Below are 15,257 nucleotides of genomic sequence, written 5' to 3'. Positions count from 1 at the left end.
CCCTGATGCAAGGAGCTGGTGGTGGGACTCTGATGCAAGGAGCTGGTGGTGGGACTCTGATGCAAGGAGCTGGTGGTGGGACTCTGATGCAAGGAGCTGGTGGTGGGACTCTGATGCAAGGAGCTGGTGGTGGGACTCTGATGCAAGGAGCTGGTGGTGGGACTCTGATGCAAGGAGCTGGTGGTGGGACTCTGATGCAAGGAGCTGGTGGTGGGACTCTGATGCAAGGAGCTGGTGGTGGGACTCTGATGCAAGGGGCTGGTGGTGGGACTCTGATGCAAGGAGCTGGTGGTGGGACTCTGATGCAAGGAGCTGGTGGTGGGACTCTGATGCAAGGAGCTGGTGGTGGGACTCTGATGCAAGGAGCTGGTGGTGGGACTCTGATGCAAGGAGCTGGTGGTGGGACTCTGATGTAAGGGGGTGCTGATGGGACACTCAAAACATAAGTGGGCCGGTCTGGATGACGTCCAGGGCCAAATTTCTGTCCCAGTCCAGCCCTGTACACCGTCCCAACATTTTGGTGGCTGCAGCCACATAAACTGCTGATTCACACAATATGGGCCATAGGGCTTGTATATACCCCAAGACCTAATGTAAACACAGTGTATTTCTGCATCTCTGAGTTACAGGTATTTTGAGTAGAGTCCCAGGCAGCAGCCTGTACAAATCAATGACAGACTGTGCGGCTGTAAGCATGTAACCTCACATCCTGAACTCAAACTGGACCACTCCTACATTCTTATACACATGTATGTGGTTGAATGTATACAGCCCCACAGTGTTTGTCAGCCTTTCATTGATTTGTATAGGTGTTCTCCCACCGCTTTATGCATAAGCCTTTGACTCCGATGCACAAAAATACTCTTCCCCTTGAAGCTGCACACCCCTTTGTGGGTATGTGAATGAAGCCTATTGTGCAACCTCCAAAATCAGTAGCACCATCTATTTATTCTACCAGAACAAAATCTATCCATTTTCTGGAAAATAGATTTGAATAAGTCATTTTATTGTGTACCCCAAAACTAAGAATCCAGGAAAGAAGTAAGGGATGCAGTAGATCAAGTACTTTACCAACTGTAATTTCCCCCCAAAATAAAGCATTCCTGTAAATTAACTTTACTATAACTTGTTTAAAGGAAGATGGGGTTTATGAGAAGATCATGGTGACTGATTTTCAATTCTTTTCAGACCCAGCGCTTTTTCAGACCATGCAGTGATATAAAAATCTCAGTAACTTATATTGCTAATTTTATTTGGTATGTCCATGAAAGAAAATCAAATATTTTAAATAAAGATGGACCAATGGATAATTTCCCTTTCACTTAATATCTTTTTACTGCCATTTTTCCAAGCAACTATAAGACCCCTTTTACAATGGAAGTGTCAGGCGGTTAGCACTAAAGCGCCACTTGTTTTTGCTTTAGCGCTGTCTTAGTGCTAAAGCAAACTAGCTTTTTCGCCCACTAGCGGGGCGCTTTTTATATTCCTGTGATATGATGCTACATTTTTCTTTTTGGGCATCTTCATTGATTTGAGGAATTATTTCCATTGCTGGATTTTGATACTGACAGCTACTGAAGAAGCACTATAGCAAAACATGTAGAGCCCAACAGGCATTTATACAGCTACTCTAGCTTTATATGCACATTATTGTTCCATATTATGTTACGACAATTTTCACTATATAATATTTTGATATTAATAAAATATTTTGTATAAAAATGTATCTTTGTTTATACCTGTGGCACCATTAAAATCCCCCTTTCCAGTTCTTTGTAGATTTTTCAATTTGAGATGTGGGTGCCTTCATCCCTTGAGTTAGTGTAGTCATTGCAATCTTTTAAATAAAGCAATTAGACCAAGTGGAAATCTCTTTTGAAGCCTTCGCTATTTATCTTTACCTTTTCCTCTCAAGAAATTTTCATAACTTTCAGATGATCAGTGGTTTGTATAAGCTAGAGCCACCAATCAGTGATCTGTGGATCAGTGATGGCCAACGGGAACATTTTGGTGGTCCCCAGAGGTTCTGCCTCAAGTCAAAATTGTGCAGATGTATACCACCCAATGTTGTTTCCAGTGTTGTTCTCAGTGTGTGCTGACAGTCAATACTGTCAGCGCACATTCATAACTGATGCCTCCTCTGTAGTTCCGGCTCCTGTGAACTCAGGAGTAAGTTCTGGGAGAAGTGCAGAGTGGGAAGTGAAGGAGGAGAGTACTTCCAATGGCAGCGCTGTTCACAGACACATGGAAGGGGCACGAAGCTCGAGCACATGGGCTGGATAAGGTGGAGAGATGCAATGATGAGTCTGTGTAAGGCAGCAGTGTGACGCAGAGGGGGGCAGAGAACTGGAGCATTGTATGTATAAAGCTGCTGCCAGGGGTGATCCAGGGGGAGGGGGCAGGGAGCTGGAACATTGCATATAAATTCCTTAGTGATCTACAGTTTAGCGGTCCGTGAGGTCCGAAAGGTTGGCAGGTTAATCTAGAGCAGTGGTCCTCAAATTTGGTTGTCCCAAGCTGCATGTAGGCCTCACTTTCATGTCATCACTAGTACTTAACCGGTTCCCGACCAGCACGCGCCGATGCACGTCGGCAGAATGGCACGGGCAGGCATATTGGCGTACAGGTACGTCCAATCTTTAATGCTACCCTGCCATCGCGAGCGCGCGCTGGTCGGGACCCCCGTAAGTCCGGTCGCGGGTCCCGCGGACTCTATCGCCGCGGGCATACCTGCGAACGTCTCACGGGGAGGCTGAACGAGGAAATGCCGTTGTAAACAGCATTTCCCTGTTCTGCCTAGCAACTAGTGACGCTGATCTCTGCTCCATTTGATTGGAGCAGAGATCAGTGTTCACTAAATTAAAGCCCAGCCCCCAACAGTTAGTAACACACCCCTAGGAACACTTAACCCCTACACAGCCACCCACTGGTTAACCCCTTCACTGCCAATGTCATTTACACAGGAATCACTGCATTTATATAGCAGTGATTGCTGTATAAATGACAATGGTCCCAAAAATGTGTCAAAAATGCCTGATGTGTCCGCCATAATGTCGCAGTCACATTAAAAATCACTGATCGCCGCCATTACTAGTAAAAAAAAAAAAATTTATAAAATTGCCTTAAAACTATCCCCTATTTTGTAAACGCTATAACTTTTGCGCAAACCAATCAATAATCGCTTATTGCAATTTTTTTTTACCAAAAATATGTAGAAGAATATGTATCGGCCTAAACTGAGGGAAAAAAAAGTTTTTTTATATATTTTTGGGGGATATTTATTATAACAAAAAGTAAAAAATAATGCGTTTTTTTCAAAATTGTCGCTCTATTTTTGTATATAGTGCAAAAAATAAAAACCGCAGGGGTGATCAAATACCACCAAAAGAAAACTCTGTTTGTGGGAAAAAAAGAACGTCAATTTTGTTTGGGAGCCACATCACACGACCACGCAATTGTCAGTTAAAGCGACGCAGTGCCGAATCGCAAAAAATGGTCTGGTCTTTGACCAGCAAAATGGTCCAGGGCTGAAGTGGTTATAGTGATTGTAAATTATCACCTTGTAAAACAATCCATTCAGTTTAAAGTAGAAATGAAAAGAAAAAAAAGTTTGTGTATAGATATAAAAAAGAACATAAATACCCTTTTCCCCCTTTTTTTAATAAATTCTCACATTCCCTCTGTTCTCAGCTGCATAGGATCTGGCGGAGGAAAAGCAGCAGCACACGAGCTTGCCAGTGAATGGCTGTGCAGTGGGGGCGTGTCAGGACAAGTCTTATCATTGGAGGAGAGTACACTGAGTTCCCAGCATAGCTAGAGAACGGTTCACGGCGTGCACTCCTACTTAGTGTGGTCAGTTTTTAATGGGAAAGCAGAAGGACTAGCAGGATAACCAGGGATTTCACACAAAGGAAGCAATACAAAAAGAACAGGATACTTTCTCATACAAGTACATGGTACAGCAGGCACATATCAGGAATATGAAGTGTTTGGGTAACAAATGTTTTAAATACGTTAGTGGTGGCTTTAATTATAACCATTACACAGAGTTTGTTGTATATTATTATAACTAAGTCAAAACACAACAATAAAAAATTAAAAAATATATATATCATTTTGGCATGAAAAGCCCCCTGTTGCTTACTGCACTGACTTTTGAAAGTGATGTAGCACTCTCTTCACTGTGAAGTTCTGGAATTTGAGGGGTAAAATAGCATTTAGAAACAAGAAATGTAATTGTTATTTTTCTTTTCCTCTGTCAAATGTTTTCTTCTTTCTTCTACCTAGTGATTTTATGCTTTCATTACAGAAAATAGTTAAGGTCAACTATTCATCACTTGAATAGTGAGTAGCAAAATCTGTATTGCACATAAATATTTGTTTATCAAAAGCTTCTGTAATCCTTTTTTATTTGACTGCACATCCATGTGAGCACCATGAGGACATGCACTGCTGAAAATTAATGCATGCAAACTTGTCACCATGCTGCATGCGTTTATTCAGTGGAGAGTACAGTTTCTTGTGTTGTCTTGTATTAAATTTTTTATTATTTTTGTTTTACAGACCCAGTTAAATCTTCTGCTTGAAAAACTCAGAAGCACGGTAAGAAAGCGGCTGCATTTTCTTATTTTGTTATTTTTGTTTTGCAGCTTGTGCAAGGCTGTCTCCCAGGGGCCACACTTTACTGTTTTATTGAAAGTCTGTTGGACATAGTGTGGACATCTCCCTAGTACTGCACCTGGATAACCCTTTCGGGTACTGACCACGTTATTTGGTGGGCTTTGAAGCCCAAGAAATCTGCCTTTCTATCGCTTTTTGATCCACACCATTTTGCCCCTGCTTTTTGGAACTGTTTGGCCAATTCTGCCTCCTACCTGTTAGCAGATTTGGCTGGCTTTCCTGTGCATGTATACAGACCACCGTATACTAAGTCTCTGTTAGGATGGTATTTTTTGTGAGCTATTGCCTGGATATGCTTATTTGAGATGTATCCCTTTGTAAGACAGTGAGATCCACTCTTTCTATTTGCTATATGTAGAACTTTGACTGTATCCTGAAGAATCTCAATGGTGAAATGTCGCTACACAAGGGATCACTGTATATTATGTATTGTATACATGATTTTTAACCTTTTTTGAATGTTTCATTCATGTTTTGTTGTTTTTCTAATACAGTATTATTTTTTCATACCTTTCTGTTGTTTCCTATGCCTTCATAGTCCGACCTAGGTTTGCTATTTTGTACTCCTCCCCCTTTTGTATATTTCTCCCCTTATTACGGATGGGAGTATGTGAGTGCATTCTTTTTTCTTTCTTACTTTGCAGCTGTAGACATTATGAATGAATGAAATATTTGTATAGCGCACAACGCGAACTGAATCGCCTCAAGGCGCTGTGACGAGCTTTGATCATCAGCTAGAAGAGGAAGGTCTTGAGTTTTTTCCTAAAAGCCAGGTGGTTTTCTTCCAGGCAGATGTTGATTGGTAGAGCATTCCATAGCCGTGGTCCTTGGACAGCGAATCTCAGTTCCCCCTTAGATTTGTACCGGGCTTTGGGCACAAGGAGGAGGTTTTTGTTGGCTCATTGAAGACTGCGGTTTGGTGTGTAATGATTTATTTTCTCAGCTAGGTATTGAGGAGCTTCTCTATGCACGCATTTGTGGGTGAGGCAAAGGGTCTTGAATGTGATCCGATTTTTTTTTAAGGTTAGCCAATGTAGGCTCCTCAAGTAAGGAGAGATTGGTTCCCAGGGCTTTTTTTCTATTATCAGCCTTGCCGCCGTGTTTTGGATCAGTTGTAATCGCGCAAGTTGATATTGTGGTAATCCTATGTAAAGTGAGTTTGCGTAGTCCAGTCGTTAATTAATGATTGTTCCAACTACCACTGCTTTGCCTTTCTTTTGGATAAAAGGGATGAATCTGCGTAGCAGATGGTGAGATCCACTGACTACTGCTCCTATTTGTGCATCCATTGACATTTGTGAGTCTGAAATAACCCCCAGACTCTTGGCCTTGGTCTTTGGGGACATGGTCTGCCCAATGACGGTGGGTGGAGTCCAGGAGGTTTTGGTTATGGAATTATGATTTTGGTGTAGGATAAGAAGCTCTGTCTTTGATTCACTGAGTTTGAGGGAGTTAGTGGTCGTCCAGTCTTCTACTGAATTGAGGCAGTTTTCTAGTTGGTGGTGGTGATCTTTTTGTCCAGTGATATGGAAATAAAGTTGCGTCTCGTCAGCGTATGAGTGGAAGCAAAGGTCTGAACATCTGATGATTTGGAGGAGTGGGCGGATGCAAATGTTGAAGAGAACTGGTGACAAAGGTGATCCTCGAAGGACTCTGCAGGTAACTGCCCGGGATTCAGAGAAGAATTTTCCTAGTTTCACTGTCTGTGGATGATTTCCTAGGAAGGACTCGAACTGTGGAGAAATTCAACTTCATGTTTTACAACAGAGGCACAGAAATCTTTATTTTTTTCCTATTTAGGCCCCTTTCACACTTGTCTTGTGACTACAAAGTCGCATGGCAAGTCATACCCCATGTTTTCCAATGAGTATCTTTCATATCTGTGCGACTTCAAGTCACAGCGACTTCAAATTAGTACTTGCACTACTTTGGTCCGACTTAAGGTCCATAAACCTCAAGATTACACGGGCATTGCTTCAAGTCACAGCAAAATCACACAACTTTCAGGTCGCACAGGTGTGAAAGGGGGCTAATTCCTATTGCTGCACAATCTTTGTAGACTGCCTGACCCTTTTAATGATGAGATACAGTCGGTGTGTCTAAGTTGTTAGAAACCAAATGCAAAACAACTTCTTGTTTTGGGGATATTTGCTATTCATTCTAAATGGACAGGCTCCATAACACAGTAAACGTTAGATGAACAATCTGTCTAGCTGTATAGATATATAAAGATCTATTAAAATACAACTCTTGATTTCTTTTAAATAAAATTCCCAGGTATACTACATATTTTATAGGCATTATTATTATTGGCCTGTTTACACCAGCGTGCATTACTTAACACATGGCTCCTGGTGTGAGCTGCCAATACCCTGATCCCAGTGCAGGGTACTGTTTACTTTTTCCTGTAGGACTTTATTTAAATGTCACGATTGACATTTCAAAACAGCTCTATGCAACACTGCAGCAATCATTTTTGACAATTCAATATAAGCTTACTTGAAAGATCTACTTTCATGTCGTTAATTCTCCCTTTCTAATGGCCATCTCTTCCCACAATTTTCTGGATTCCCTACTTGCTTTGCAGCTTCTCCCCTACTCCCCTTTTATAAAGACTACATATCCATTGGGACCAGGCTGCTCAACCTTTTCTGAATGGGAGGTAGTGCAGGGAGGATATAGTCAGTGCAGAGCTTGGCATTTAACATGGCAAACCCTGGCTCCCTGACAATGGACGAGCAGTGGTAGGGTGAAAAGACATCTCTGGTATGACTCCAGACAGATTTGGAGTATTGTTTTTTTTTTTTTTTTTTTTAACAGATAGATTTCAGGTAGCAGTAAACACTTTTCAAAGATATTCAGCTTTCTGGAAATGTGATTTTTTTTTTTTTTTTTTTATACAACATATAACCACACCTGAAAAGATGAGAGGTGGTTTATTTATATAGAAGTTGTGATTCTAAGTTTGATTGCTTCCAGAATAAGATGTAATACTGAGGCAGGAATAGCATTTGAAAGATAAAAAGGATAAAGTAAAAATCAGTTCAAGCGTCTTTGGTTGAGCTACCCTTGAGACTGAGCTTGAAAAATTTCCACCTGTTTCAAAAAAATAACTTTAAAGCTACAAAATTCTGTGTGAAAACTTTCCAATTGGTTAGGAAATAATACATGTATTATATCATTATAAAATGATATATATTTAAAGAGATTATTGAGTATACTAGAAGATTTTTTTTTTTTTTATATAACATTGATAACACATTGGTGTCGATAAGTTCTTTTCTAGTGGAAGCAGTATTTAGGTGCTTTCTATACAGTAGAACATGTATGTAATGTATTATATCATTATAAAATTATATATATTTGATGTGATTTTTGAGATTACTAGAATTTTTTTTTTTTTTTTAGAACATTGATAGCATATTGTCGTCAGCAAGTTTTCTCTAGTGGAAGCAATGTTTAGGTGCTTTCTTTAGAGAAACTTTAACTCTTAACGTGTTACTAAACCAACAACAGTAAAATCAGTCTGTATTTGCAGTAAAAGCATGCTTGTTATAGTCACTGTGGAACCTAAGGGGTTATTTCCTCCGCATGTTGTAAAAGGGCTTTTTGAACCTAGATTTTTGAACCTAGAGCACAGATCCTCCTCTTCTTCAACTGACTCAAGAACATGTCCGTATAAGCCAGAGCCTTTGGAGTCAGGCTGCACATGCTCAGTTTGGGGTGTATTGCTAGAGAGATGTTTTTTTCTTTCTTGGGAGAGTGCATGTGATCAGCACAGTTCCAATCAGCACTGCACAGACAGAGGGCCAGGGGTCCTGCATCCTGATAGGGCAGCTCAGTGCAGTATGAAAATTCCTCCTACAAGCCTAATCAGACACTGATAGAAGTCACAAGACTGCTATATACTGCTAATAAGAGGTATTTAGCAGTTTATATTTACTAGAATAATTGCATGTCCATGTTTTGTGTGCTGAGGGAGACCAGATAAAGTGAATGCAGGGGTCCTGGGTTTAGTAACATTTGAAGTATCAAAAACATTTGTACTTTTATGTTTTTTTTTTATGACCTATACTAAAGATTGTTTTCTCAAGGAAACTAGTAAAATGTTACACAGTTGTCTGAAACTACAAGTTAATAATGATTACTTACATGCTGTCTAAGAACATTTATCACTAACACTAGAAAAGGTTTGTCAAGTCGGAGTAATCAATAAAGACATAAACTGAGCGACAGTCAAGCTCTCTTTGTATCACTTGCATTTGTTTTTTTTTTTTTCTTTTTTTTTTTTTTTCTTTTTTAACCACTCAGTGAAATCAATTTAATAACCATGGGACCACCTCAGCTTACAGCTCAGCGTCCCTTCCATGCAGTCACATCATAGTGGCAAGTTTTTTTTTTTTTTTTTTTTTTTTTTTGAGAGTGTTAATGCCAGGCTAACAACCTTCATAATAACCATATCATCCCTCCGGTATCACACTCCCATCTTATCCCCCTTCTAGTTCTTACCTCGACCCCCCCCCCCCCTCCTTCCTATCTGTGGACCACCTTATCTTGTTTTCCCTGTGAGAGTTTTAATTTCTATCTAGTTTGTACCTTATTGTATCTTGTCTACACCTATTTTAGGGCTTTCTCAACCCCTCTGAGATGAGCCATTTCTTCCTAAAATCTGCCCAACACTTCCATTTCTCTATGATTGGTGTATTACTCCGCTCTTCCAAGCTGACTCTCAAACACTCCATCTTATAGGTCTTTTCTACCGCATCCACCCATTCCCACATTGACGGGGCCTCCTTCTCTTGCCATTTTTTCGGTATTAGTTTTTTACCTGCATTCAGCAAATGGGGAATCACCGATTCCTTATATTGTCTGAGCCCAATTTTTGTCCCATGGAATAACACTACCCAGGGATCAGCTTTCACCTCTTTGTTAGTAATCTCTTTAATGAAGGCTAGGATTTGGTTCCAGTACAGTTCTATTTTTGGACAACTCCACCACAGATGTGTCATCGTGCCCAACTCTTTACATCCCCGCCAACACTCCCTAACACCATCCCGCTGAAATTTACTTTTCCTCTCTGGGGTGTAGTACCATCTCGTCATACATTTGAAACTCATTTCCGCAGTTCCAGCATCTACCGCTGAGCCATGCACTAATTTAAATATTTTCCTTAATATTGTGTTATCTGGTTGTGTTCCTAGTTCCCTCCCCCATTTTTTGATGTACACAGGTACCCCCAGCTCTACTCCCTCCACCAGCGTTCTATACCATCTCGAAACAATTTTCTTTGATGTCTTTAATGAACATAATTGTTCCAAAGGAGTTAAATCTTCCGCTGTTCTAATCTGTGGGGGGAGTTTTTTAATAAAACTTGAAAGCTGTGCGTACCTCCACTCATCAATTATCATCATCTCTTTTTTTTGTGCCAACTCGTGATATGGTGCTATCCCTTCCCCTTTCATTACATCTTTTAATTTTACCTCTTCCTTGACCCAGTTTCCTCCTATCTCCTGACACCCTGGTAAAAAAAAATTATTGTGCTTTAACGCTATAAGTGGTGAATTGTATTTCCCATTAAATTGCCTATATATCTTATCCCAAATCCGCAACGTGTTTCGTGTAATGTTGTTCCCTTCCAAAAATACACTTCTCTCATGTGGTGGGTTCCAAATTTGCTTCTCCAATTTTGTTCTGCATAATTCGTGTTCCAATCTCACCCATCTTTTCTCTGTGTTATCCCTTCTACTCCATTCACTCACTCTGGACACTACAACTGCTTCATAATAAGTCTGCACGTCTGGCATTGCCACTCCACCCCTATTTTTTGGTTGTCGAAGTGTCGCGAAGGCCACCCTAGCTTTTTTATTTTTCCAGATAAATTTCATTAGGATGGTTTTTAATTTCGATAGGTATACATTGGACAAAGGTATTGGGAGCATCTGAAACCTATATAGGATCTTAGGGAATATTATCATCTTTAATGAATTTATTCTCCCCAACCACGATAGTGGTCTATAACTACACCTTTTACATTCTGCCTGTATCTCATCTAATAACGGAATGTAGTTACAGCGGTACATTTTCCTTTCTGTTTTTGATAGTTTTATCCCTAAATATTTCAGTTCGCTCCTCCACTGGATTTTCCAATTCTGTTGCATACTTTGTGCCTCTCGCTTGCTAATATTAATATTCATTATCTCCGATTTTGACCTATTAATTTTAAAGTTTGACACTTCCCCATATTGGTCTAGTAGATTTAATAATTCTGGCATAGATGTCTTGGGGTTGTTTAAATACAATAATATATCGTCCGCAAAAGCGGAGTATTTGTATTCGACTTTTCCCACTTTCACCCCCTCTATTCCAGGGTCTCCCCTTATTGCCGCTAAAAGTGGTTCCAAAGAGAGCACAAATAGGAGGGGCGAAAGCGGGCAACCTTGCCTTGTACCCCTCTCCATCTCAAAGGACTCTGACTCACACCCATTAACTTTTATACATGTCTTTGGGTGTTCGTACAATACCTTCACCCTCTGTATCATCTTTGATCCTAACCCCATCTTCTCCAGTGTCTTAAACATAAACCCCCAGTCTACTCTGTCGAAGGCTTTCTGTGCGTCCAGCGACAGAAGCAGACTGGGGGTTCCACCCTGTCGCATCTTCTGGAGTAGGAGGAGTGTCTTTATTCCGTTGTCCTTCCCTTCCCGACCCCCTATGAATCCTGTCTGATCTGGGTGAACCAGTGTTGTCATTAAATCCTTCATTCGCTCTGCAAGTACTTTAGCATAGAGTTTTGTATCTGCGTTTAACAGCGAGATCGGCCTGTAGCTGGTGCACTGCGTGGGATCCTTGCCTTCTTTCTGGATTAATGTAATTGTTGCCATTAAATCTTCCCTACTCATTCCATATTCTTCTCCCAAACCATTCATGTACCGGCACATTTGGGGGACAAGGGCTTCTCTGAATGTTTTGTAATAAAATGTTGTAAAACCATCTGGTCCCGGGGATTTTCCTATAGCTGATTTTAATAGTGCTCTCACTATTTCTTCTTCCGAGATTGGCCTTTCGAGCATCTCCCTTTCAGTGGGGGTAATTTTAGTGAGTATAGTTTTTCCCAAGAATTCCCTAATCTTCTTCTCTTTCTCCCCGTTATTTGCACCTACCTTACTATCTGAGAATATCCCCTCAAAGTATGATCTGAAGATTTCTGCTATATCTTTGGTGGTATGGAACATTTTCCCATTTTTATTCTTAATTACCCCAATAAAATTTTTCCCTTTTTTCTTTTTTAACATTCTGGCTAGAAACTTACTTGGTTTATCTCCCCATATATATTGTTCCTTGGCCAATCCTTTAAACACCATCCTAGCTTCTTGGTCTAGAAGGTCCTTCAGCTCCATCCTTGCCGTTAATATCTTTTTAAGTACCAGATCTTTTTGTAACCTACTTTTTTTATGAACCTGTTCCAACTGGTGTATCTCTCTCATTAAATTGTTGATTTTTTCGGCTCTCATTTTTTTCTTTTTAGATCCCATAGATATCAGTATCCCCCTTATATAGGCCTTATGTGCATCCCACAACGTATGGCTTTTGATTTCCTCTGTGTCGTTATGTATAAAATATTGTTCGATCGCACTCGCAATTTTTATTCTGTCCTCCTCCCCAAGCAGCAACTCTTCATTCAACCGCCATGTAGAGGTTTTCCTTCCTATCCTTGAAATATTCAAGCATAGTTTTACCGGAGCATGGTCCGAGAGGGTCATAACTTCTATCCCCGTGTCCGTCACATATTCCAATAGCCCATGGTCTATGAAAATATAGTCGATACGTGAATACGTCCCATGGACTGTAGAATAGAAGGAATAGTCACGTACCAGAGGATTCTTTACTCTCCATATATCTACTAATTGATTTTTGTACAGCTTTTGTAGTAAATTTTTATGTGCAGAGCTTCTCATCTTCTTTACATCCGATGAACTATCTACTTCCGGATTGAGGCCGAAGTTCATATCCCCCATCATAATTACATAACCTGTTTTGAAATTCATAAGTTTATTTAATGTCTTATTTAAAAAACTGATTGGATTGCTATTGGGTGCATATATATTTACCAAAGTACACTCCAGTTCCTCTAGAGTACCCTTTAGAAACAGATATCTTCCCTCTGCATCGCACATTTTTTCACTTAATTGAAATCTTGTACTTTTAGAGAACCCTATCGCTACCCCTCTACTTCTAGCCGATATGGTATCGCTATAATACCAGACCGGATAGTTGCTAGAGTACAGCCTTATGTTTGATGTGAGGGAGATATGAGTCTCCTGGAGGGATACAACGTCGGCCTCATACCGTTTTAGCTCTGCTAGGATCTTATGGCGTTTTGTTGGGGTATTCATGCCCTTAACATTATAGGACATAAATTTCAAGCCGTCTATTTTGCTGTTACCCATCTATTTGTCCTAGTGCTCCCCAGCCCTGCAAAGGTACTTTGTCTCATGTTTATTTGGGTGGTCCACATTATTTTTCTTTCTCTTTCCTCCCTAACCCCTCTTTCCACTTTACTTTCCTTCCCCCACCTTACACCCTCCCGCCTCCCTCCTCCCCCCCCCCCCCCCCTGACTCCCCGCGCCAACCCTCCCCCTCCCCCCTCCTCCCAACCCCAATGGCCTATTATCGGCCCTTGTTAGGTTAATGGTCGTACATACCCCTACCATCTCCTAATCTATTTGTTATGAGGGTTTGGGGCTTTTTCGCCTGCGCCTCTCCCGCCTCTTCCCCTGAGACGGGAGGTATTAAATTCCACATCCTTGTTTTGATTTATATCTTCCCTTCTTTCCTTCTCCTTCACCCCTCTTCCTTTCCCCAAACCCTTTCCCCCCTCCCCCTACATTGAGCCAATTATTTCATCTTGCCAGCCTGGAAGTGCAGGCGGGCATATTCCCAATTTCTCGCAGAACTCTTCCAAATCTTCCGGGAAACTCAGCTTTGCTGATTTACCATCTTTGTTCCCTATTAAGCAAGCAGGAAAACCCCATCTGTATTTAATGTTATGGGCTTGCAGTTCGACTAACAGGGGTTTCAAAAGTTTTTTCCTTAAAAGCGTCTCGGGTGCAATGTCCGGAAATATCTGTATTTCTCTACCTTCATACACAAGTGGGGTTTTTCCCCTTAACTTTTTCCATATTTCCTCTTTTTCATCAAAAAATGTGAACCGCACAATTATATCTCTCGGTCTATCCAAATCTCCAGTTCTTGCTTTACCGATTCTATGAATTCTATCGATCCTTAGGGGGGCTCCCGTCTCATTTCCCCAGCAGGGGGATAGAATGCTATTTAGTATTGATCTTAAATCTTCCCCTTTAGTTTCCGGAATCGAGCGGAGCTTCAAGTTTTGCCTTCTGCTTCTATTCTCCTGGTCTTCCAATTTATAGAGCATATTCCTTTGTGTTAGTTGTAATATTTTTAATTGATCTGACACTTTGTTTAACTCTAAGGCTTGGAGGTCGATGCGATTTTCTGTAGCTTCTACTCTCTCTAGTAGTCCTCCTAAATCTTCTCGAAGTCCCCTAATATCTGTTTTAATTGCATTCTCCAATTTTAAGAGCATCTCCGCCATTTCTCCTTTTGAGGGGGGGAGATCTTCTGTCCTTGATTCTTCCATTTTACTACTCTCCCATTCGCTATGTGTTATTGTGTCCTCCCTGTCCTGGTGTGCTCCTCCGCCCTTATGTTTTCCTGTTCCCTTCTTGTAATCTGAGATGGTTGGTTGCCTTTTATCCGATCCCGATTCTTTGGGGCTTGCTCCTTGTGTCATATATTGTTGAATAGTCGTATCATAGCTCTTATCTTTTAAATTTCGTGAGGCTCCACTTTTCGCCATCTTGTTCGCTGATTTACTCATATTTCACTATATTTCAAACTTATATGAAACCGAGCACCCCAGTAACTCTTTCCTTTTAGTCCTGAATCCTCATTGAAGTCGCTTCCTCCTGCGATTCGCCTTCTATGTGGCTAATTAATCCTATTTATCTCTTTGCTCCCCAATTTTGCTTAGGGGTTACCAACCTACCTCCTACCATATGCCTGTGTTCCACTGGCTGACTGCCCGGGGGTCCCTCACAGTTGACTTCCTCTCTCAGTAGATTAATACTGCACCCCGTTATTATTACTTTAACAGCTTCCCCAAGTTATTACCCCCTCTAAATGGTATAAATATATATCCTGGGGGGATGTTTTGCTTAGACTAAGGGCGACCTCGTGTTGTGCCAACCCTCCCCTAGGCATAGGCCTGTGGAACCTGGGGAGCGCAGAGTCGTCCGAATATGTTATCGAGTGTCTTTAGCAACGTGCCATCTTGATGTACCAGGCCCAGTGCAAGGAGAATTGACAGACAGGCTGTAAGAATTGGCCCCCAAGCCTTATTTCAAACGTATACCCCACAAGAAGGAAAGAAAGGAAAAAAAAAATTAGTTATATAAGAGGTCCGGGGGAAAATGCGCATTGATCTGAGAACAGGTCCCGGAATCAACTCATGCGACTTTTCACCGTGCTGTTTAAGATGTACAATGTCATGTATAATT

At 41.0% G+C, this 15,257-nt stretch overlaps 1 protein-coding gene across 7 annotated transcripts in view; it reads left to right on the top strand.

The window, feature by feature from the left end:
* MYO6 (myosin VI) overlaps positions 1-15,257 on the top strand; it is a 416,768-nt gene that overhangs the window by 279,090 nt on the left and 122,421 nt on the right. For all 7 annotated transcript variants that reach the window (XM_077487353.1, XM_077487359.1, XM_077487358.1 and 4 more), the window contains one exon: positions 4,564-4,602. In XM_077487353.1, the coding sequence (XP_077343479.1) occupies positions 4,564-4,602 (39 nt within the window). The remainder of the gene's footprint in view (positions 1-4,563; positions 4,603-15,257) is intronic.

Source organism: Lithobates pipiens, unplaced genomic scaffold, assembly GCF_037356315.1.
Source record: "Lithobates pipiens isolate NorthernLeopardFrog02 unplaced genomic scaffold, aLitPip1_a1.2 Scaffold_18, whole genome shotgun sequence".
Lineage (NCBI taxonomy): Eukaryota > Metazoa > Chordata > Amphibia > Anura > Ranidae > Lithobates > Lithobates pipiens.
Note: the sequence above shows the minus strand (reverse complement) of the source record. Positions and strands in the feature narration are given on the sequence as shown.